Source organism: Rhea pennata, chromosome 2 (assembly GCF_028389875.1).
Source record: "Rhea pennata isolate bPtePen1 chromosome 2, bPtePen1.pri, whole genome shotgun sequence".
Classification (NCBI taxonomy): domain Eukaryota; kingdom Metazoa; phylum Chordata; class Aves; order Rheiformes; family Rheidae; genus Rhea; species Rhea pennata.
Window position 1 is genome coordinate 139015937 of NC_084664.1, and position 25341 is coordinate 139041277.

General features: G+C 37.3%; 1 protein-coding gene across 4 annotated transcripts; it reads left to right on the forward strand.

Moving 5' to 3' along the window:
• Positions 1 to 342: 342 nt before the first annotated feature.
• On the forward strand, positions 343 to 24839 carry ANKRD46 (ankyrin repeat domain 46). Of its 4 annotated transcripts, none has more exons than XM_062568314.1 (4): positions 343 to 422; positions 16311 to 16654; positions 17912 to 18070; positions 22796 to 24839. In XM_062568314.1, the coding sequence occupies exons 2-4, from the start codon at positions 16344 to 16346 to the stop codon at positions 23010 to 23012; spliced, it is 687 nt and encodes a 228-aa protein (XP_062424298.1). In that variant the 5' UTR covers positions 343 to 422; positions 16311 to 16343; the 3' UTR covers positions 23013 to 24839. The 4 variants fall into 4 exon arrangements, with proteins under 4 accessions (XP_062424298.1, XP_062424300.1, XP_062424301.1 ...); XM_062568316.1 differs by lacking the exon at positions 343 to 422 and adding an exon at positions 1004 to 1131; XM_062568317.1 differs by lacking the exon at positions 343 to 422 and adding an exon at positions 2263 to 2285.
• Positions 24840 to 25341: the final 502 nt, after the last annotated feature.

Consider the following 25341-nt stretch of genomic DNA (forward strand, 5'->3'; position numbering starts at 1 on the left):
CGGGGGCCGGCGCGGTGCCCGCTCCCCCTTCTCCTGTATGTTCACCCGCGCTTAGTCTCTCTCTGCGCGGTGTGGTTCTCCCCGCGGACTGGAGGCCTTCAACACAGCCACAGGGGGGAAACGGTTTAAATGGGAAAAACACGGTTGTGGGCCCTCATAGAGCTTCGTCTCCGAGACGCGGGGAGCACCGCCGCGGCCGCCCTCCTCCTCCTCCCGCGGCGCAGGCCGCGCTTGCCGGGAAATGGCGGCGCTCAGGCGGGGGGAGGGGCGCCCGAGGCGGTGGCGGCGGCCGCGGCCTCCGCCCAGCAGGGGGCGCGCGCGGCCGCCGCACCGCGGCGGCGCCTCTCCACCCGCCGCGCCCGCCTGCCGCTGCCCGGCCCCGCGCGCCCTCTCCGCGCCGAGCCGCCGTCACGGAGCGGCAGGTACGGCGGGGCGCTAGCCGCGGCGGGGGGGGGAGGGGGTGCGCGGGCCTTTGGGGTGGGGGGGAGAGCGCGGCCGTAACGGCAGAAACGGCCGCCGGGGCGCGCGCTGGGGCGTGGCACCGCGGTGGGGGAGGGGGAGAGGGGGGCGGCCGGCGGCGGAGCGGCTGAGGCCGCTGCGGCAGCGCCTGCTGCCTCGGGGGGATCTGCGTATTTATTTATTTATTTATTTATTTATTTACGTGCTGTCAGGGTGGGGGGATGCTTGGTCGGAAGGAGAGTGGGAAGTGAAGTACCTGTCAAGCAATAGGAGGGGAAACCGTGATCGGTGTAACTGCCCTCCTCATAGGATGTGAATCCGTTAGCAAACCTTGTGGTATGCTGGCTTTCGAAAAGTCTTTTTTTTTTTTTTTTTTTTTTTTTTTTTTTTTTTGTGTGTGTGTGTGTGAAAAACAGGGGATATGAAAATAAAGAAAACTGAAAGGTAATGTATTTTTGCCAAGGTATTTTTGCCAAAAGTGGTTTGTGTTAGCTCACTGCATAACTGATAGAGTAATTACTGTTTTTTTAAAGGGAAATGAAACAGTGTTATGTTAGATAGCAGTGAAGTTTTCAGTTGGATGCTTCAAGGCAAATTGTTACTGTGCTGAAAAGGCAGGGCTCATTACCAGCCTTGTGGAGTGGATGAGGAGGTAACTGGAGACAAATTACGGTGAGTAATGTTGAGAAGAAAGCCATCAAATCTGAGTATAAAGGGAGGTTATAAAATGAGATCTTGGGAGGTCTATTTTAGGACTAATCTTATTACATATTTAATAAATTCTTGGTGCACAATTTAAAAGTTTACTGTTTAAATTCAGTGATGATACAGTGTTGGGAGAAAATGGTAACATAAAAGATATTTACAGTACTACATAAAGAACTGGATGATCTTGAAAACTAGAGAATGAAATGGGTAAAATACCATAGCAATTAAAAATACAAACTTAGGTAGTTGAAATGAGCAAGCATCTAATCTACAGATGAAATTCTTACCGGTTTAAAGCAACACAAAACCAAAATATGTAGATGCATTAGCTGGTTACAAGATATGTTATTGTGCAAAAGGTAAATGCAGACATACGCAGTTCTAGAAAAAGATGTTACTATTGTCCTTGAAAAAAACTCTAGAATACTTGTTAATCACCCTCCGATAAAAAGATAAAGTGGAACAGACTCAGGAAGGTTTGCCTAGGATAAATTGGGAAATGGAGATTCTATCTTGAAAAAAGTATTTGGCTTGTTGAATTCTGTAGAGTAAAGGCCATTTTGTTTTCAACTGAACCATCGAGGTAGACACCATGAAATTAATAAATTGAGTTAAACGACAGTATTGATTTACGAATAGTTTAACATATATTTTAGGAGTAGTATCACCTGAAAATTTCTAACCATCAGAGCACTGATGTTCCCAGCAGCCTTCCCAAAGGTCAGGGAGGAGCAGGAAACCAACAGATGAACTATGACTAGTTTAACTTGCTACAGTAGAGCACTAAATATTATCTGTAGCTCTTGGATCTGTTTTTATTTTTTGTTTTGTTTGTAAAATAGTTACGAGATCAGTTAGGTCATTAGCAGAAACTTGATAAATGTGTTTTTAGAAGAAAATTATTTATAATACTACTTGCAGTCTTAATAGAATTAGTATCAGTCAGAAAATGACGCTCTCTCTCTTTAGTTGAAGAAGAAGGTATTAGAGAGTAAGCTGAAATGAGTCAAAAACTGAAACATAGTGTTTGCATCTGCTGTCCTGCTCTTTTCCAGAGGAATGTTAGTTTGTGCCTGTGGGAAGGGACTACAAAATACTGTTCTGATCCACACTTAATGGTACGTTTCCTCTCGGCACTTTCTGGTATCCTTCATTTAGAGTTGCCTCACCAGCAAGAGCTAGGGTTTCCAAGTGGTGTTTTAAGTTAGCTTGGTCCATATTCACCTACTACAGTTTATATTCTTGTGGAGATAATTTTTGGGTGCACATGGCCTTGAAGTCCATATCTGGAGCCAAGGATCTGAGATGTTTTAATAATCCAAGGAATAAGTTACTAGTGGCTCTGTCGGGGGTTTAGGTATATTGGAATTTTGAGAGCTGTTTTCTCTTTTGTTTTGATCAGGCGGTTAGTTGGTGGCCTCCTACAAGATCTCAGTTGTTCACTGTATGCTCTAGTTTCAGATGGGACAACTAATATGTACATAAAATATTTCGTAGGATATTTGTTCATACATACTATATGGAATACATGATCAGCCATGCATGCAGCTTTCTGTAGAGACCATTTATAACATGCTATAAATGTAGACGACAGACTGATAGGCTTGCCTTGAGTGCATGTGCATGTTAAACCAAACTTCTCTCCTTGGTTGTGTACTGAGATGCCTCTGACACCTAAACAAGAGCACAGATACTGAAATATTTGGATTTGGCTTTGTTTGCTTTGCTGTTTAAAAGTGATATTCTGTAAGTATGTGGAAAAAAGTTTTACTTTGATCTAATGTAGTACCTTATTGAAGCTGTATCTATACTATAGAACTTTGTCAGTAAAATTTCAATTGATTGAGTCTTCAAATGTGGCAGAGCATGTGTTACTAGAGTTTTTTCTGACAATGCTGTTCTGGAAAAGTGGTATTGATAAATAAACTAAGGCCAAAGTCAAAGTGGGAACAGAGCTGTATAAACACCAGTTTTGCTGCTCAGTGAACTTCTCATATCCAAGTAACACAGCTACATCAGCAGAATTTTAAAACAGAGACCTAAATGAATAAATCTTTTACTCTACATTGACTAGGTTACATTCTCCAACATGTTTAAGCCCTCTTATGCGGTCAGATCTGCATAATGGGTGGGAACACAGAAGGGCAGCAGCACATTTCAGAGAAGGCTTCTAGTGTAGAGTTTTCCTGTGGATAGTATGTAATACTTGTCTTTTTTCTTCACCCTAGCATAGTTTCTTTGCACAGAGAGAGAGGCATATACCTGTGCTTGTTGTGCATTTAAGTATGTCAGGGACTAGTTCTGCTATGCCTGAGTATGGATTCATTTTTAGATGCTTGCTGTCTGTAAGGCTAGTCAGGTTTTACTGAGGATTACCAAGTAAGCTTGTAAATGCAGATGACCTGATTTATAATTTTATTTTTAGATATTTATACTTGGATTTTCAAAATTTTTTTTTTTTTTTTTTTTTTTTTTTTGAAAATCCAAGTATAAATATCTAAAAATAAAATTATAAAATGTTCTCTACCAGGGGCTTTTGATTCTGAAATCATCAGCTCAGTGTGCAGTGACAACCAGAAAGCCAGGAAAATGGTGAGTATCTTTAGAGAGGTATTGAGAAGAAGACAGAGGCCATCATTTTGCTGCTTTGCCTTGATGCACCCCCATGTGGAGAAGTTTGTGCTCTTCTGGTCTGGAGAAGGCTGTAGCGGGTTAGCGAAAGGCATCGGAAAGGGTCAAGGGGACCAGGTTCCTTATGAGGAAAGGCTGGAAAGCTGGGATTGTTCACACGAGAGAAGGGAAGGCTGAGGTGGAGACGTGGTCAAGATTTATGAAATCGTGAAGGTGCTGGCTGGATAAGGTGAGATGTACTCAACACAGTGCTGCAATACTATGACAGGGGTCACTTGAGGGGCCTGGTAGGAGAGTGGTTTCAAATGGACCTAGGGAAGGACTTCTTTAGGTGTCAGAGGTGGCAGGGCACTTGGTTCTGCAGCTTGGTGCCCCAAGCACTGTGGAGGCAGGTCGTGTTGGCGGGTTCAGAAGGGGATTAGACAGCTCCTGGGCAGGAGCTGTGGGAGGGGCTGCTGGAGGGACTAGGCAGGCAGGTAGCTAGTGTAAGAGCTGTGGGTGCTGTGGAGCCAGAGGGGAATGGACTGCAGAGCACAGCCAGGCTCGTGCGCTCTCCCGAAGTAGCATCTCGAACTGCCAGTGCTGAAAGCACAGTACAAACAGATCATTGGTTTGACCCTGGTGGGGAGAAGGAGCTTTTTATTTATTTTATTATTATTATTATTATTATTTTGAACTGATGATCAGCCTTTTCAGTGGAGGAATGTTACTAGAGAAGTTCTACAGGATTCTGTTCTGGATCCTGAACTGTTAGCATTTCCATAAGCAGTTTAGAGAAGTTGATGATCAGCAAGGTGATAAAGTTTTCCAATAATTTAGCTACCTAAGGTAGTAAAGAAAAGGGCTAACTGAAAAATTGTAAACAACCCTGTAAGACAAAGTTACTGTGCAATATAATGGCGGATGAAATGTTGTATTTGTGCATAAAATGACTCAGATAAGGTAAAAAGAAACCTAATTTCCCATATAGGATCATAGGTTTCCACTAATGAGCAATATTTTGGAATTATAATATATGGTTCCATGAAAATGTAACCACAATGCTCATGAGTAGTCAAAAACGTAAACCAAATAATAAATATTATTACAAAACAGAAAACAAAACAGAGAATGTTGTTACGCCACTGTATTAGTCCAACATATTATCTCAAATACTCTGCAGGTCTGTTGCTTCCCTTCCATCTCAGAAAGCATATAGTAAAAAGTAAGATTCAGACAACAAGAATGATCAGAGTTTTGAAACCACTTATGGTATAAGGAATGACCAAGAAAGCTAGGACTCTTCACTCTGGAAATGATTGAGGAATGCTGAGGGTTGGACTAGATGATCTCCAGAGGTCCCTTCCAACCTTACTGATTCTATGGTTCTATGATATGATAAAGACCTATAGAATCATGTGTGGCATGAAAAGAATGGGTAGGGTCTCCCAATATAAGAAGTTGGGATCATCAAGTGAAGCAAGCAAGACCTTGATTTGACAAAATAAAAACACATGCTTCTTCATAAGTAATTGAATTGGAAAATTTGCTAGAAGACGTCATGGATTTTAAAAATCTGCATGAGTTGAACAGGATAGTGGGCAGGTTCATAGGGGAGATTTGCTGAGGGATTCTGAATACGTAGAAACCACCTCCATCTCGAGGGGGAAGATGGTGATTGGAAACAGCAGTATCATATTTACTTGCCACATTCTGCTTTTTTCCCAGCCTTTGCTATTGGCCACTGTTTGAAACAGGATGCTAGGGTTAAATGGACCTTGGCAATGATCTACCATGAGTATTTTTTTATGTTAGCTTCTTGTTTACAAAAGTAATAATTGACATAGTCTTGCTTTTGTACTGTTTCTGGTCGTGCTTTCTTTAATAGAACTGAGAACCACTTGTCAAAGCTTTTAAAAGAAACCTGGGCATTGCTGTTCCTTGTTAGAGCAATTGTTATCTTAAGGTGCAACTTTTCCCTGTGCAAATAAGGTCTTTTGTTTCTAGGCTCATGAGGATCTGATTATAGTTGATGAACATGAGCTGCCTGTCTCCCTCAGATTCAGTAGTTACAATTTCAAATCTGTTTCACCTCTTTCCAGCCTTTTTCCAACCATCTTCCTTTACATTGTTGATCAATTCCAGCCTCTGTGAGGGTCAGGGGCCTAAACAGTGCATCCCTGATTCTCTATGCATGCATGCAGCTGTACACACACACACACACACACACACACCATAAATATGTGTGTGCATCCGTATATAAATACACTGTAAAACATGTAAATATATATTAAAATATACTATAAAAGTACAAAAAACAATGTATTGGCAAAAATCTTGCCAACCCCCTTTTGTTAAAAGTATGAATTGTTTAACTAATGATAGCCAAACATGAGTCATTAGAAGACATTTTAAAAGGAAAAACAGTATTACTGAAATTTGTAATCTCAATTTTCTGTGTACATGATTTGAGGATTTAACTGAACTCAAGAGACTAGTAATCACAGAAAGTTGAGGTTGGAAGGGACCTTTGGAGATCATCTAGTCCAACTCCCCTGCTCAAGCAGGGTCACCTAGAGCACGTTGCAAATGAGTAATCACATCCCTATTGTATAATTTTATTAGATATTATGAAGAATTTGGAAAGTAGAGATGATTCGAGAAAGGAGTGATGCTGCTTTAAATACTTTAATAAACCCTCTTGCATTTCTGATTTATTTGTAACTAGTGGATATCTGGAACTTCTGAGATTTGAATATCAGGTCACAAAGCATACCATAACACCTGGCACTAATAAGTTGCTTTTGATTTTTAATAATAATTGACTACTATTCTCCTTTCTGCTCATGTTGGGAGGGGATAACAGCCCACTTTGGGATCAGGTATATGATACTTATTTATCATGCAGTCAATTTGGTACCTTTCATGATTTAAAAAAGTGCATAAACTCAGAAAAATAAAACTGATTTCCTCAATTTTATTAAAACTTTTATCTTATACAAATCAAATGCAGTTTGATAGCAGTCACAGGTCTAAGATGCAAAAGAGATGAGTCTTTGCCGCTAAATCACCAAAGTTTTTCTAGACTGCTGATAAACCTCCTTTGGCCCCTAAGAGACAACGTTGGGCAGATGCTGGTAGTACTACAGGTTTGCCTATGTGGAGAAAATTGTTGAGCCTAGCATGGTGAAGTAAATATTTCTTTTTTAAAAAATTATATTAATTAGAAATGCAACCTAAGAGTTGTGCCACTTCATCTTACCATGTGTTCTAGTTAGATTCCTGGGGGCCAAACATCCAATTTGGCAAGCCAGCACAAACACACACACACACACACACACAAACACTCTTCAGTAGCAAGCAGTTTATTAGTAAATACTTACAGACCGACCTGATGGTAATCTCAAGAAGGGCCGCTCCAATGCTTGTCCCGATCATCTGCATGATGAGAGAGAGTCGGCAGGCACAATCTTTTCAGGTGTCCCCCAGGAGGCACTATGGTCCTCTGTTGTGTAGCAGCCTCCTTCTCCTTTGGAAAAATTGTGGTATTTATGATTATTTGCGGGAAGCGGGAGTCCCGGCACCTGGGGCCAACAAGTGCAGGGAATCTAGCCCAACTCCGCCCTGGTTCCTTAACTGGGCTACGATACTGCACACACATGCAGGCTTATTTCGGGGGCCACATTTGACTTTGGGGGTCGCTATTTCATTACTCTTCAACTTCTGACCTTCATGTTGACTGCTTCTCATGGTGAGAAGCATGTCTGTGTCTGTATGTAACCAACCGCTGTTCTTTCTCACAGATTTCCAAGACCTTGTTAGTTACTTATTTGCATTCCGCTTAGCACAGTGGTATTGTTCTGGGCACTAAGAAGTTACACCACTAGACCATTCTCACCAAGTATCAGGTAGTACAGATACAAAAGTTACAACACGGATGGTTCCCACCAAGTATCATGTAGTATGGATACACCATGTCACATAGCATGGTCCATATGATAAAAGTGTTTATAATCGTGCTTGGTAGAGACTGAGAACATCTGGAAAAAGTAAATGGTTTGGTTAACTATTCAGCTTTGATAAACTGGTTGCATAATTTACTGTGTAAGCATGAAAATTCTGAGCAAAAATATCTATATCCTGCTGCCATGGTAAAGTCATATACCTGACAGTGTTAGTTGTCTTGTCTTCGGTATTTTTTGGTAACATACAGTAATAATTTTGAACAAGCAAAGCAATATATTATTTATATTTTAAAAGCAAAGAGGGACAATCAGTTATATATAATCAATATACAAATTTAAGAGAGTTCTGCTCTTTAAAATTGACCTGCACCTGTTTGCTGACTATTAAACTGGATCTAATGTTACATTTATTACATGTAATGTTACATGTTATTTTTTTTTTAAAAAAGGAAACAGAAATACATACTTTTTTAAGGAAATACCTTTGCCTTCAGAACTCATGCCACATACCAAGTCCTCATTTCACTGGTATAGAGTCACAGCTTAAACAAGATTGCTGTCTACACAGCAAGGGAATAGCATTTTAGATTTCAGAATTCTTTTTCATCAAGGTATCTAAAAAATCTTATTTTCAGGTCTTGCATCACTTCCTTCCCAGAAAAATAGCTAACGCTACAAAAGCTAGAAAAAGTAATCTGAACGGGTCCAGGGTTATATATCACACTGTTTATTTCAGTTGCACAGTAATTTGTTAGGCCACATGGTGGCACTATTCATCTATATATGAATGGTACTTGCACAGTTTAAGTCTGACACACTTATTAATGATTTCCTGTTGCTCAGTTACAGTTTGTCTTTTTTTCCAGAAGACTGTTCCAAGGCCTGCAGCAAACTTGAACATAAACACTTCAGTAGCAATGGAACTAATGCTCTTTAGTCTCCTTAGAAAAAAACAAACTTCAGTGACCTTTAAGACTTTCTTGACCAACACACATTAGCACTCTTCACATTCCTGCAGAAGCAAAGAAGGAATTTGAATAGACGTTTCTGAAGCACTTGACAATTATGACAAATATGTATGATTTAGTGGCTTTCTATAATAGCAAATGTAGTCAAGCTGATAACAATGATTGGGGAAATATTGATGTGAAATCCTTCAGGAGCTTGCTTCAGTCACTTTACTGATTTACATGAGGTAGTTGTAGGAAGTTAGTTACAGCTAGTCCAAAGAAACCTGTTTATAACTCCTATAAGTTAGCTTTCTCCTTCAATGCTTATTTTGTAAAAGATTTTTTTTTTAAAAAAAAAAAGCAAGATTCAGAAATATTTAAATGTATATTTGATAAAGTGCACTGAAACAGTTAATGCAACTGAATTACCTGTTAAGTGTAGTAAGCATAAAATGTTTGTAAATATGCTTGTCAATAAAGTTTTATTAAAATTAAGTCCTATATCAGGGCAAATTGGGCAACTCCATTTACCCTACCTCTTTCTTTATTATATGTACAGATATGCACAATGTATTTACTCTATTATCTGGGCAAGGATTGGGCCACCCTGCATTAGCATTGGAGATATTTTTTTTTTAATGTTGACTTAGTGTACAATGCTGTGCAAAGTACTCTTGTTTCTCTACTGATCTATAAAAGATCAATAATTGTAGTTTTTCATGAAGCATTTTGCAGTCTGTAAGTATAGCAGTATATACCTAGTAAGTATATACCTAGTAAGCACTAGGTATATGTAGTGCACCAAAGTTTCTGTTTACAGTACGATTTTGACATCAAGAGAATATACTTGTGTATCTTGCACGTCCATTTTTAATACCCCAGAAGGAAATGGGGACGATTGTAAGCAACAACACAGGTAGTCTTGTTTTTGCATTACCACCTACCCACATGTCCTTCCAGAGATGTAAAAGGAGAGGTAGGTCATAAGAACCTGCTGTGATACCTTACCCCCAGGGACTGTTGGAAGAAATAGCTAAAATTAGGAAAAGAAAATGCTACAAAAGTTCACTATGTTTAAAACATCTTATACTATATTTATTGAGTCTGAGATGCTACTTGTTGTAGCCAACCCAATTTCAATGGTGCAATGAATTTCTGTTTCAGCTGGAAGGAGTAGGTAAAAGTTTTTAGTAGAAGATAAAGAACTCTCACTGGAAATACATGTAGATAATTGTAATCTTCTCCTTCCCCCTCCCCCCCAAAAAAAATGACAACTGATCCTATAATTTTCAGAATAAGTACAACATTCAGAGAAGTTTTTTAACTAACTTTCACATAAAGACAAATGTGCATGAAAGCTTGCCAAGGAATTTCTCCCTCTATGTAGAAAGGGAAGGAGAATATTTGTTGGGTATACATTTCAATGTTTGTTTCAATGTTTCAGTGTTCAGAAGATACACAAGCAAAACATTTTTCCCCTTATATGATTAAGTTACGTTTTTTCTTATTTTTATCTTATACATGCAAAGAGAGCTTATTCTTGCATAGTTTTTTTAAGAATGCATTTCCATTAAAGCAGGAAACCTTGCCTACAGAGGTCATGGCCATAAAGATGAACCAAAGTACTTAAGCTGAAATGTTCTCTCATTCATGTGAAACCTGAATAGGAAGAACTCTGCAGGCCATTGCCACTGAAGTACTGATGTGTGTAACACACTGAAAGTGTGTTACAGAAAAAAGCTGTTCACATTGAGGGCAAATGTAGATTTGTGTATGTAGAGCATGTTGTGTTTGCTGTGGACAGGGGGAAGCTGCTTTTTTTAGGCTTTATTTTCATGTCCATTTACTGTTAGTCATGATTTCTCTAGTGATAGTCTTACTGACATTTAAGATGTAGGTGTCAGAAGTGTGTATTAATATTGAGAAGTCTCAACTATTGTGTGATCTAATTAATTTTCATGGGGATGAAGTGAATGCTCTTGGAAATACTATAGTCTTGCAGAAGTGATAAATCATGTAACAGTGGTTGGGTAACTAATTACAACTTGTAAAGCTTAATATATTTGTGGTGAATATGAGAGAATCTGGTCTCATGAGTGATTCTCTTTCATAAACAATTTAGCCATGTATTTCTTCTTCTGGAGCTGTTTGGTAGCTGTTTAACATGCCAAGAAGCATGTAGAGGAAAGCATACAGTTACTGTAAAATAAAACTGTCCAAAATCAGTGCAAGTTTAAGAGTAGTTTAAAATTTGAAGAACTTCAGTTTAGCTCCATGATCTGAATTATTCAAGATAGCTCCTACCTTCTGCTCCTGCTGTTTTCAATGTGTTACATAATAGACAAATACTTGACTGAGTTACAATTCTGCACCCTACGACGATAGAAAATGGACTTCTAATAAATAATTCTCATACAATCACTTAGTAAAGCGTACCTTTTGAAAACAGAATATTCTGTTAGATTTTCTCTTCCTATACTAATTCACATGTATCATTGAAAAAGGCTTACAGTGTAATTTCTAAAAATAATAGTAAAAGCCTACTGTGATCAGGCTTTATCTATGTTGTATAAACTGAGGAAAAATGTATTCTAATATTCTTTCTTTCTAATGGGAATTCTTGCTTGGCAGAACATCTTTCCATTTGCTTTTTCCCAAAAGTAATTTGGCACTGTGACAGGAAATTATTTAAAGTTTGTTTTACGAAAGTATAATTTAAAAGACTCATTTTTGGTAGATAGTGGCACATTTTTAGAAACAGTTATTTACTGAATCAAGTTAGATGGTTTATTTGTATTAACTCCAGCAGTAGTAATTTACAGACATGTTCAGAATTTTCATTTTAGAGTACTTTTTTGTACTAACTGCTGCAAGTCCATTTGTTCTAATTTGTGTCTCTGACATTATTGCTTAATGGTAGTTTTCACAGTGTTTAGTTAGATACAGAGTTGCAATGTGAATTACCTTCCAGAAACAGTTTAAAAAGAAATGGCTAATGCTTTGGGTTTTTTTTTTCCTTTTCTAATTCACTTAATGTATTGCCAATCATTACAGAAATAACCTTTTTGACAATAATGTGGATACAAATATAACCATATCTTGTTTATTTAAAAATATCTAATTATTGTATTTTTTTTCTGAGTTTTTGTTATTTAGGAAGTTTTGCTAAACTGGATTAAATTTGAGGGAAGAACTGTTATTTGGGGACTGTTGTTTTAAAGATTGTAAATTTCACCTTTGTATACAGCTCATGTCTGGCATAGATTAGATGTGGCATAGGTTAGATAACTCATATATAAAATGGAACTGTGTTTGTAGAAAAGTCTTTTTAATTACAAAAATAAGTTAGCTGGTAAAGTTTTTTATATATTATTTATTTGTGAATAGGAAAATGTATTTGTTTAGTCCACAGTCCTCAAGTTTTGGCAAGAAGGATTTGTTTTGTTGTTTTTATTCTTTCTTACTGTGAAATACTTTGACACGTCAGTGAACAGTTCTTAGGAGTCTCATGATAATAGATTCTGAATCAGAAGAACAGTCAGTTATACTTCCTGATAACTGTTAACCTTTGTGCTCCTGCTTGTATGCAATGAGGGTTTTTTTTATTTTATTTTATTTTTTTTTGTGTGTGTGTGTGTGTGTGGTGTGTGTGTTAATATTTCATTAAAATGGTATGTGAAGTGATGAAGAATGGTATAAGGCTTTACCAGACATACGTCTGGATGAAAATATAAACATAAGCTTACATTTAACAGAACATGTCATTCTGTTTTACAAATAGCATACTTCTCTTCCAATGTAGTATTCTGTTGCTGATTTATATTAGGCCTTGTTTTTTTAAACAGGTTTAAGCACTCAAATATTATCTTATAAGTGAACTATGATCTTTTTATCAAGTACAAGTAGGATTTTGTGCTGTTGATATGCTTGATAATTGGAGGTTTTTAAATGATTTATGGTCATGCTTTAAGGAAGATTTAGTACAGAATTTAAAGGTCATGGACACATTGTACAGAAATTGGGCCTGCTATTTTCTAAGCAAAGATTACTCTAGCAGAGTTGAAGAATCATTCTCATGTCATTTATGATCAGAATGGGAAATGGGCAAGAAAATTGAAATTGATGTCAACTGGGAATCATAGCTTTGCATCAGCCAGGGATTTTGTAACATGTTCATTGGAAATACCAGGAAGTACATTGTCCATCCTTTCTATGTCTAGATATAAGAAAGCTGTTAGTGCCCTAAGTGGCACAAGTCTTGCATGAAATGTTCTATGGCCCATCAGTGAACTGGCCTTCTGCTATTGGAGGTGATTATGAAACAGGGTGCTTGAAACAGTGATGTAGTCACATGGAAAAAAACATATTTGCAGCCTTACAAAATGATCTCTACTTAAAATCATTTGTTGTACAGATACTGGGACATACAAGCTATTCCTATCTTCTTTTCTTCTGTGTCTTATGGAGAAAACTAATTGTATATTCCTGCCTTGGCAAGCTAGATAGTGTTGATACATACAACAGAATTTGTCCACATAGGAAATACGAACTAGTGAAGCTTAAATATAATTTATTAACTGAACAGCCCCAAATGGTACAGCTCATAATCAGACCAGTGTGTAATCATTCTGAAATGACCTCTCTAGGTACTTTCATCTTTAATTTAAAACATGGAAGAAGAGCTATAAAATATAAATGTTATAAACTCTTAAAAATACAAGAGGTTTTGAGTGTCACTCCAGTCTTCAAAAACAGCAAGAAGGAGGACCCAGGAAATTACAGGCCAGTCAGCCTCACCTCTATCCCTGGAAAGATGATGTAACAGCTCATCCTGCATGTCATCTCTGAGCATGTGGTGGAAAAGAAGGTGCTCAGGAGTAGCCAGCATGGATTCACCAAGGGGAAATCCTGCTTAACCAATCCGATAGCCTTCTATGATGGAATGACTGGCTGGGTAGATGAGGGCAGAGCAGTGGACGTTGTGTACCTTGACTTCAGCAAGGCCTTTGACACTGTTTCCCATAACATCCTCCTAGGTAAGCTCAGGAAGTGTGGGTTAGATGAGTGGACAGTGAGGTGGCTGAACTGGCTGAAAGGCAGAGCTCAGAGGGTCGTCATCAGCAGCAGTCTAGTTGAAGACCTGTACTTAGCAGTACCCCCCAGGGGTTAGTATCAGGTCCGGTCTCATTCAGCTTCTTCATCAATGACCTGGCTGAAGGGACAGAGTGCTTCTACAGCAAGTTTGCTGATGATCCCAAGCTGGGAGGAGTAGCTGACACACCTGAGGGCCGTGCTGCCATTTGGAGAGACCTGGCCAGGCTGAAGAGTTGGGCAGAGGGGAACCTCCTGAGGTTCGACAAGGGCAAGTGCAGAGTTCTGCACGTAGGGAGGAATAACTCCATGTACCAGTACAAGCTGGGGGCTGACCTGCTGGAAGGCAGCTCTGCAGAGAAGGACCAGGTGGACAACAAGTTGACTATGAGCCAGCAGTGTACTCTTGTGGCCAGGAAGGCCATTGGTCTCCTGCGTTGCATTAGGAAGAGTGTCATCAGCAGATTGAGGGATGTGATCCTGCCCCTCTACTCATCTGGAGTACTGCATCCAGTTCTGGGCTCCCCAGTACAAGAGAGACACGGAGCTACTGGAGAGAGTCCACCGTAGGGCTATGAGGATGATCAGAGGACTGGAGCGTCTGTCCTATGAGGAAAGGCTGTAAGAGCTGGATCTGTTTAGCCTGAACAAGACTGAGAGGGGATCTTATCAACGTCTACAAATATCTTAAGTTGGGGGAGAGTTTCAAGGGAACTGGGCTGAACTCTTTTCAGTGGTGCCATGCGACAGGACACAAGACACCGGGCATGAACTGAACCATAGGAAGTTCCTCCTGAATATGAGGAAGAACTTCTTTACTGTGAGGGTGACAGAGCACTGGAACTGGTTGCACAGAGAGGTCGCCTCTCCTTCTCTGGAGATACTCAAAACCTTCCTGGACACGATCTTATGCAATCTGCTCTAGGTGGCTCTGAATAAGTGGTGGGGGGGGGGGGGTTGGACTAGATGATTTCCAGAAGTGCCTTCCAACCTCAGTCATTCTGTGATTCTGAGGTTTAAATCGAATTCTCTGGCTGTTGGCCATGTTTCTGTTCCCCCAGCTGAATGAGTGCGCTGGTGTGGAAGGATGCCTTATATAGATGACAAAATAAAAATGTGTGTGTGACAGTCTTATAAAAGCTTCAGATAGTTAACTAGAGCACTGTTACATCACAGGCCTGAAATACTGAATCTTCAAAATCTGTCAGTTCATCTCCTTTCCCACTGGTAAAAACCTGATCACCTGAAAGATTCTGTTTCAAGTGAATTTCAGTTCTGTTTCCATTCAAAGCTTATCTAATAAAATTACTTTTTCTTCCTGTCACTTGAACTGTCATGTCTGTATTGAGATTTCTTCTATGAATTCTTACTGATAAATATGATTTTTTTGCCTCCTAAGGCAATACAAAGGTTTGTTATTCACTCTCCTAGATGTTTTCATTTCTTATCATCATTCTTGTGCATGTTTTATGAGCTCTTGCATAGTCATTCTCTTTTTTTCACCATATTGTTTTTGTCATCTTTATATGTCTCATAGGTACCCAGTGTTATGAATTATCTCCTCATTATTTGAATCATCTTTAAAATATTCTTCCGTAAAACTTAAATCATGCTTCATGAAAATATTTGTTATCAAAATATGCATGGTGAAGCAAGTTTTGTCATCTTCCAACAGGTCCTAATACAGAAAAGGATTTGCTGCTTCATCTAATGTTAAACCAGAGAAGCTACGTTTGTACTTCTCTGTACTAAGGTTCTAGTGGACAAGTTGAACCCACAAGTGTCCTAGATCCTAACTTGATTTTACCACTGTTCTCTTTGTACTCCTTGTTCTCCTGTTACCAGTTTTTGCTTTCTGTAGAGCTATTTTACATAAAACATTTGGCTTCCCCTGGTCCATGTCTCTTCTTGCTTATTCAGAAGTTGGTGCATCTATGGTACTATAAAAATAATGTACTGCAAAGAGTGCTGAAAATGTATTTTTTGCAGAATAAAGGAGTTAATATTCATACTAATCAAGCATTCTCAGCAATTTACTATGCTTTGTGCATCAAAATTCAAAATAGAGATGGAGGAAATCCCACTGGAGTAACTGTTAATACTTACTAAGAATTGCAGCTAGTGTTACTGTATCTGTTAGGTGACTTGTCTATAGTCTCTGGTTTATGAAATGTGATTGTTTTTCTCCTTTCCTATAGTTCTGATAGAAAATGTTTTGCCCTTTAATATCAAAACTACTAATTTGATCTCTTCCTAGGTGAAAGTTACTCAGCTGTCCTGAGGCATAGATTCAATGCAGTTTTCTGAAATAACGAAGCTTTGCTGCTGTTTTGGGAGGTGAATAAGACTTAAGAGGAGATCAGAAGAGAATGCAGCACATAAAATTAGTATGTAGGATAGGAAAATTTCAGAGTTTGTTTATAAGCTTGTTTGCATTCTTGTTTGGGAACCTCATTAGTCTACAAAATATTTACATTGTATTTATTTGCCTGGTTTCACCATCATTTCTTTCCACTTTTGCTTGCAGGTTTTGTAACATACTGCAGAGAGCATCAGAACAATGTCTTACGTTTTTGTAAACGACTCTTCACAGACAAATGTGCCACTGCTGCAGGCTTGCATTGATGGAGATTTTAACTATTCCAAAAGACTGTTAGAGAGTGGTTTTGACCCAAATATTCGTGACAGTCGCGGTCGAACTGGCCTTCATCTTGCAGCAGCTAGAGGAAATGTAGACATCTGTCAGCTCTTGCATAAATTTGGTGCTGACTTGCTAGCCACTGATTACCAAGGTAACACAGCCCTTCACCTATGTGGGCATGTGGATACCATCCAGTTCCTTGTTTCTAATGGACTTAAAATTGACATTTGGTAAGTCACTTTCTTTTTTTATTTATAGCACAAATCTTATAATATAATAGCGTTCCATCTTCAGAGCATTGTGTATACAAATTGGTTGCTGCTGAAATGTTATATTTAGTACAGTTCAATTTTTTAAGCTATCACTTAATAAAAAGACAGGATAACAATAAAAGGCGACTCTTACTGGTCACGTGCAGCAAACAGAGCAAATAAGAATAGCAGCTGGTGGTCTGGGCTGCTATATGTAATCCTGCCTCCCTGATAACCAGATGTGAGTGATTAGCATCAAAGAAGAAAATCACATTGACTACTTTAAACTAATTTTCTTTACCACATTTCTAATGTTTTAATTGCTCTACTGTATAAGAGAAAATACAGTATATGTGTGCATCTGTTCATACGCATACTCCCTTGGTGACAATGATTCCTTTCAGTGTTCTCCTCCTGCAAAGTCTGTGACTCAGTCCTTTTAATTACTGTATATTCTTTTCTTCTGGCTTCTAGCAGCTGCCAGTGCTCAGATGAAAGCTTTCAAACTGTAAAATAACTAGCTGTTTCAATGCATCAGCTACATTATATTGTTATTGACTTTTCTGCACTTTAGCAGCAGGTGAAAAACATCAGTAGTAAGTTCAAAATCTTTGAGTCTTTCATCTGTCCTTTGTTCACTCTTTCAGCTCAGCAAAACTAGTTATTGGCAGACCATATTCTTCATGGGTTTTTTTTGTTTTTTTTTTTTTTTGCTTTTGTTTTTTACTTACCTTGAATAACTTTTTGGTGAAAATCCTTAATCTGAGGGCAGCAGGTACTATTCATTGTTATTTTAATAGTAGCAGGGAGACCATCTATATTTTATTTAATTTTTACCTGTTGTCCTAACACCCATGTGGAAAAAGGAACTATGAGGAACCAGCCTGCACAATTACTTCTTGAAATCAAGCTTGGTCTTAAACGTTACCATAAACTTACTGTTCATTTATTGTTATAATACTCAAAGATTCTAGTTGGATTAATTTGCTAAGAATTTTTATTTGTCTGGAGGAAAAAATAGAGTTGTGTCATTTTAAAATGAAATATACTGATTTTTTTTTTCTGTAGTCAGTTATGCTATCCTTTCGTAGGTGGGAATTGCCTCCTGTCTTACATGGCAAAAGATAGGAGAACTTCATAAATTGTACACTGTATGTTACATTGAGCTGTCTTATTACAAAATTTCTATTTTAAGAGCATCTTTTCTTCTCACGCCCTTTTGTCGGGTTGTTTTAGCAATCACCAAGGTGCAACACCGCTTGTTCTTGCAAAACGAAGAGGTGTAAATAAAGATGTGATTAGACTGCTGGAATCTTTGGAGGAGCAGGAGGTGAAAGGATTTAACAGAGGAGCTCACTCTAAGCTGGAAACAATGCAGACTGCTGAAAGTGAAAGGTATTTACAAAACAGAAAGAATTATCAGGAGAAATAATAAAGTATATGTAAAGTATGTGTTTAGTAGTAAATGCTTATTGCTTTCAGATTTTTATGATTTGACTTACTTGTTTGTTCCTCTCAAAACACATATCAAGTGGCCTAATGTTATCAGACCAAATCAAAATCAAATATTACGATTTGGAAAAATTTCTTTAAACAGACAAAATGTAAGGAAAAAAGACATTTTTCTATTGAGGTTGTCATTTTATGATAGAAACAGTTTTAATAACTACTGAGTCTTCCATTACAGTCTCCAAAAACCAGATGCTTTACGACTTACCACGTAGCCAAAGTAAAGATGTGTCAAAGTGGCAGTATCAAAGACTAACCTAGCATCCTTTTGATAATATGTTGGATTTTCTGAAAGAATAGATAGCAGACTTTTCATCCATTTGAAACTGAGTAAAGTATTTGATAGCATGTCATACATGAAATTTCATTACAAAGAAAGGAGAAGAAAATAAGAATTGTATAGTGGCTAAAGAGCTATTGATAATTTCAGGAAAATTGCTGACAATTTCACAGGAAGTATTGGGTTAGAAGGAAGTTACTAATGAATTCCTGAAGACCTGATCCTGGTACTGTGCTTATCTAAAGTTCTCATGAATGGTATTGGCACACAAAGAAGTAATGTGTTAATGATACTTAGAAGTGAGATACAGGCAACTCGGAGGAAATTTAGGGTGCCAGACAAAAAGAAGTGGATGACTAGGGAGAAGAAAATAGTAGTAATGAATTGTGATTCAGTTAGCACAAAATGCAGCTTTATTTACTTAAAGTAATATGCCATAGAATGGGAATTCCTCAGTGGAAAATGATGGTACAGCAGAAAATGCTTGGTATATTATTCAGTAACAGGAGGTAATGCTGCCCTGAAAAAGGCAGTGAAATCCTAGAATGCACAAGGTGAGATATTTTCACTATGTATGGGAAACTGTTAATGCCATTGTAAAAAGCAATGGTAACTCCTTGTGTAATACATTACTGTGCTGTTTATCCCCATTCAGGCAAGTTACATTTATCCTTTAATAAGAGTGGATCAAGATTACTCAGGTGATTAAGGAACAGAGACTTTCCCTTGTGAAAAGAGGTGTATATAGCTTGTTTTAGCCTGACAGAGTGAAGGTTGAGGAGGTGTGTGCTTGCTGTCTAGAAACACTGTTTTTGAACAACATAAAATAGATGTTTAAGACAAAAGAGTCTAGCACAAGAGCCAGAGGAGACAGATAAAATTTATGATTGAAAACTGAGGGTGGCTTTCTACAGGGAGCTTCCAAGAGAGCTTTCTCTTAGGATTTGAATGAGGCAAGAAACCTTGCAAGTTTCAAAGGAGGCTAATCCTCTTCTGGAACCCACCGAATAGCAAGTGCACATGACAAAGTGTGGGACTGAGAGTAATAGCACAAGACATCCTCTGCCGTGCTCTTTTTCTAAAATATATATTACAAACCAGGATCTTACATTGTTTTGAAATGCTTGCTCTTGTACTGAATTTATCCAAACGCTGAATTTTTAATGTTTTCTAATAATGATGAACAGCTATGACTGCTGGACCATTATATCACAGAAAGCTGGGAGTCTTGTCACATTGTTTTGGTCCAGTTTGTATCCAAATGTATGCAGCCCTCACTGTAAATGATAATTAAACTGTCTAGATGAAATTGGTATCTAAAAATGAAAGCCAATAATATTACAGAAATTGTGCAAAATAAATACTCCTAGTGAGCAGATTGGAAGATCTTTCTTACATAACCCCAATAAAACCCCATAACCCCAACTCATCACAGAGACTGTTTTAAGTTCTGAAATACAAAGTTAAATATTATTCTCCAAATTACATTGATATTAATTATTAGAACTTATTGCATATTGTCTTTCTGAATCTTACTAAATCTTATTAAAAATTGCTTGTGGCGCAGAAATGCATTGAGGTTGTTTTTGTTTTACAAAAGGTGAGCCCCCTTTAAATTATGATTTTTGATTTGACAGTCTCCCTTTAATGAACATAGCTTCCTCTCTGTTATTTGACCTTCATAAATGTTACATTGTTTGATTTGGCAAGGAAGCCGGCAACTCTCCTTGGGGAGAGGTACAGACCTGTAAACAGTGCACTCCCCAGCTTGTTTGTGAACATATTTAAAATGTCTGAAATACATATTTTTAAAAATAACACATAGTAGATGCTGTCAGCAGCAAAAGCCAAGTTTGCTGTTTGCTTTGTAAATAAATAATGTCTTTGTAACAGTTGGCTTTTCAGATCTCCGCAGCTTCTCTCCTCCCTCTTTGCATCCCCCTCCTCCCCCAATTTAGAGACACTTGGAGTGTCTTTTGCCCTCTTCCTCTGCCCCCTCCCCCCGTTCTCTTCCAAGATGTGTGAACCACCTATGGAAGGATAATGATTGTTTTTTTCTGAACATGAACTTCACCCTTGAACAACAGTTTTCTGCTTCATGCTGCATACAGTTGCTGCTGACTTGGGAGCAAAGGTCAAAACAAGGTTCTCAAGTCAAATTTCTCCTCTCTCACTTTGCACTCCTCCCACTGTACTGTCAGGCAGGACTCTCTCTGGTTCAGCACAGACTTATCTTTTTTTTTAATCTACACAGCCCAACATGAGCTGTGACTGCCCACAAGTGCACCCAAACGTGAACTTTAATGTTTTGCTAGAAAGGAAAAAGAACATCTGTGCTATATGGCACGAACTCTTCTGTAGTATACATTGCTGTATTAGCATTTCTTCATAATAAGAGAAATGTCTTGAATAACACTGCTTTTAATTTGGTTGTAGTATAAAATTTCAAAAATATTTTTTGTCCATCCTTTTCTTTTTAACGAGCAAGCATATGATCTTTCATTTAAATTGCATTGCACATTTATATAAACCTCTCTATGGTTATGTATTAACTAGTTAATGAGTGAGTAGTACTGTTCTACACCAATAGCTGTCTTCTGTAAAACTCTCTGTTTTGCTTGGGAAATTATAATAAGCAAGCAAGATGACTAGCTCCTGCAGCTAAGGGCAAGCTAAAATAGCTTTATAGTAAAGTAAATATTTAAAAAGCAAAAATAGACAAGCTGTTTAATAAGTAATTTCTGAAATCTTCTGCACATGACATTGTGATTTTCAGTAAGCTATGGGAATTTTAGTCTAATTATTCTTCAGTGGCTGTACTTACTAAGAAAAAAAAATACTAGATGAACGGTGTGAAGTTTTTCTGCAAAGTTTTTCCACTGTGTAATATTAGAAGAGAGATTCACAAATGAGACTTTTTTGTAATAACAATGATTTGTCAATTTATTATCTCACCAAGCACAATAGCATTTATACAACTGTTTTTGACTAGGAAATTACTCTTCCCTAAAATGTCTTGTCTTATTACTGATGTGAGATACCTAGAGAATGTAGTAACTGAAAGCAGTTAGAAGAGAGGGGAAAAAATGTTTTTACTCTGCTTACCTTATTCTTTTACATCACTGTGTACCTAGTCAGCTTCATTTCCTTTCTACGCTTGTCAGAGCCTGATCATGTAAACACTTTTATATGTAATTACACTCAAGTGAGAAGCAGGACTATGCAGATGACTAAAATTGTACATAAGTGTTTATGAAATCCAGTGATGAGAAAATTTTCCGACTGTTCATGATGTTTGTCATACAGTAACAGAGAAACAGTTTCATACTATAAAGCATTTGTGAAACCAACGCAATTGGGAGCTTGTTGTAAGAAGCCATGTAGTATTCTAAACAACTTACATTTTTTTCTCAAGATGATTCATTGTCACGATGACTCTGACATTCTAATTTCATATTTGCCACATTTAAAAGTGAGAGTTCTGGTCCCTAATTTGTAGTCTGTCCGTTTGAGGGGACCTAATGGATTGGTAGTAGAATGTTAAAACTTCAGAGCAGTTGCTGAATGCTGCGTGGCAGAGAGCACAGCAATGCTAATTTATCTTCTAGATCAGAAAGTTTCAAAACTTGGTTTTTGTCCAAATTTATTGTTTTCTCTGACATTTTTATGCTAGAGAAGAGGCCTTGTAACAAAGAAAGCATAGAATCATAGATAGAATCAGTAAGGTTGAAAGGGACCTCTGGAGGTCATCTAGTCTAACCCTCAAATGAGTGGCCCATACGGGGATCGAACCTGCAACCTTGGCATTATTACCACCACGCTCTAACCAACTGAGTTAAACCTAACCTGGAGAGTAATGAGGATTACTACATAGTTTATTATCTAATTTATATTGATTATAGTTTCTATATATAGAAACTATATTCTATATTTCTATAATTTACATTTAAATTATAATTTACTGTTTGTTTTAGTAATACCAGCCGTGCCCCTTAGTTTTAGCTTATGGACCGTTACATTTACAAAACCTTTCTTAGGAATTATGAGGACTGACTTTTGAAAGCTTTGAAGTTGCAAGCCTGCAAACTGTACAATCACACAGGTACAAATATTGGTGTCATCACATAAGTTAATACGTATCTTTTCAAATAAGTCAAGTTTAGAGGTAGGATCCTTTTCTTAATCTACTTTGTCTTGATTTAGCAAAGGCAGTGCTATAAATCTCTGAGTGGGTTTAGACTTTTAAATTAAAATGTTTCAGTTGCTCTTAGTAGGATTACTGTCATACTTAAAGGTGCATTCCTTTGCTTTGTATTTTTAATTCTCCCTAGTGCAATGGAAAGCCATTCCCTTCTTAATCCAAACCTACAGCAAGGTGAAGGAGTTCTTTCCAGTTTCCGCACAACATGGCAAGAGTTTGTGGAAGACCTGGGCTTCTGGCGGGTGCTGCTCCTGATTATTGTCATTGCTCTTCTGTCTCTTGGAATAGCTTACTATGTTAGTGGGGTGCTTCCGTTTGTAGAAAATCAGCCTGAACTGGTGCACTGAAGTGAATGTGAAGAGCACTGTGCTTTTCTGTGTTGTAATCTTATTTTGAGCTTCTTGGAATTACCTTCTTGGTGCAGGCAGTGGCAGCTGTATATATACTTGCCTTTTGTATTTAATATTAACCCTATTTAAAGAGAGATTAATTCATTTAAACTAAAACACTAAATTCTAACGGATTCCTGAGCTACCTCTGACTTATCTTGACTTGTAACAAGATGTGTAGATACATGTCCCTATTGCTAAATTATTATAATTAGAAAAGGCCTTGCGTAATATTAAATTCTTGAACATGAAAAATGTACAAGACCAAATTATTTTATTTTTCCATATGAAAAGTAAATCTATTACAGCATTTTTTTTTTCTGTTTCAGTTGAAAGGAAAATATTATTTTAAAAGTTCTTCTTAAGTTACAAGAATAATACTATACTCTGATAAACATACAATGATAACTTGTAACTGCGTGGTTCTCTTAGTTCCTTTCCATAGTTTCACATCTCTTAGTGTATAAAAAATTGAGAAATATTTCAAACCTTACTACATCTTTAATGTATAGATCAATCCTTTATTTATTAGATTAACATAGTGTCTCTTATCCAAATGATTTTGATGTTTGTGTAATATCTGCCTGAAGCAAATTTTGTAAAATAAAGGTGTTTGTAGTGCTTTGGAAGCAAAGTTGTTTCAGCCTTAGGTTTTAAAATACACCTTTTTGTTGTAATTTTACTAAGCAAACTTTTCTTTGTAAGGGTAGATAAAAAGTGATTTAGATGTTCTGCTCTGTATCTAACAATTCTGTAATGCCTTGTCTTTGTGAAATATTATGTCATGAAGGGTGAGAGTTTTTTTTTCCTCCACAAGGACCAAACTGAACCATGTATTTGTATCATTTTCATATTTGTGGAGAGAGCTCCATTAGACAGAATTTCTTTATAGAATTATTTTCCATTTTGGTTGTTTTCACATGACACTTATAGGCTTGTGAACTATTTTCTGAGTACACAGAATACAAGTATTTAAAATGTTTAAGAATATTGTATGATATAGTATCCTGTCCCATTCTGTACTTCAGTTGTGAAATCTTTTGTTTATTTGTTAATAATCTAAGGATATGAATCTGTCAAATACTTTTTTAATGACATCTGTGAAGATATTACATAATAAGTTGTAGGTTTTCAGTTAAGATTCCTTCCTTCCATGGTGGTTAGATATCTGACTCCCTTGGTTATCCTATCAGACTTCCTTGGTTGTCCTTGAAAATCCCAAACAAAATGAATTCTACAAACCTAATAAATCAGTTTTTTAATTAATGGCTCTTAAACTGTTGCTATATGAAATCAAACATTTATAAAATTATAAATTACAGTAAGTAGTGATAGCAGTAATTGCCCCTCTCTAGTCTGCTACCGTGTGTATATTTTGAGGGGTTGAGTGGAGTCAGTTGTTGCCTTTGTTTCCAGTGTGTGACATAGGCTGCATTCTAAACTGCATCTGAATAATTCTTGACATTATTTCTTTAGTTAGAGGCTAACAAAACAATAGTTTACTAGCAGCTGCAATGCCACAAAAAGCAAAGACTCTTTTAGGAAAAAAAAAAAAAGTCTACTTCTCTTCTGGATATTTCTGTTATTATACAGGTGTTTATGAATAGAGAAATATAAGCTCATGGTGTACCTAAACTACATTTACTTTTGCAGGTAAGTACATTTCTGTTAATAATACTCTGTATCTTAAATAATCAAGTTTTCCTTCAATATGTGTTCTCTGCATAATTTGTAATTGTATTCTCAGTATGAATGAATGCCAAAAATAAATTAATATATCAAATATGTTATCTTTTTTATTATATTACTGCAATGCTAATGGTACTTCCCCTTTTTAGTGCCTTTTTTTTTTTTCATCGATAATGAACATTTTAAAGGCGGATAGTTTCCATTCCTGAGAAATGGAAACCATGCTAATGGTCTATATAAAGTTTTAGAACACAGTTACTTTAGATTTTCCTGTTTTATTTTCAGTTTAATTTTTAGTTAACTGTTTTCTCCCTGTTGTGTAAAATACCACATTTTTCAATCTGTGATCTAAAGGCCCCTCAAAATACAAGACTACTGATGAGGGGTTACAAAAGATAATTAAAAAAGCAAAAAGCAAACTTGAGTCTTAAATAGCCTTTCCTGCTTTGCTGTGGAGGGGTACGCACAAGCACTTTTGGAACTATGCACTGAAAATGTTTGAAAAATCATGCATTTGTTCTATATTAATATGCATCACTTTTAAACTCAAAGAAATCCAATGTACTGTCTCAGCTCCACTGTGTAATGACTGCTACTT

What these genes read in the sequence shown, in the direction of transcription:
- ANKRD46 (XM_062568314.1), top strand. Translation starts at nt 16,344, where the DNA reads ATGTCTTACGTTTTTGTAAACGACTCTTCACAGACAAATGTGCCACTG. An exon ending in GGACTTAAAATTGACATTTG is followed by an intron (nt 16,655 to 17,911) that starts GTAAGTCACTTT and finishes GGGTTGTTTTAG; the next exon opens with CAATCACCAAGGTGCAACAC. An exon ending in CAGACTGCTGAAAGTGAAAG is followed by an intron (nt 18,071 to 22,795) that starts GTATTTACAAAA and finishes AATTCTCCCTAG; the next exon opens with TGCAATGGAAAGCCATTCCC.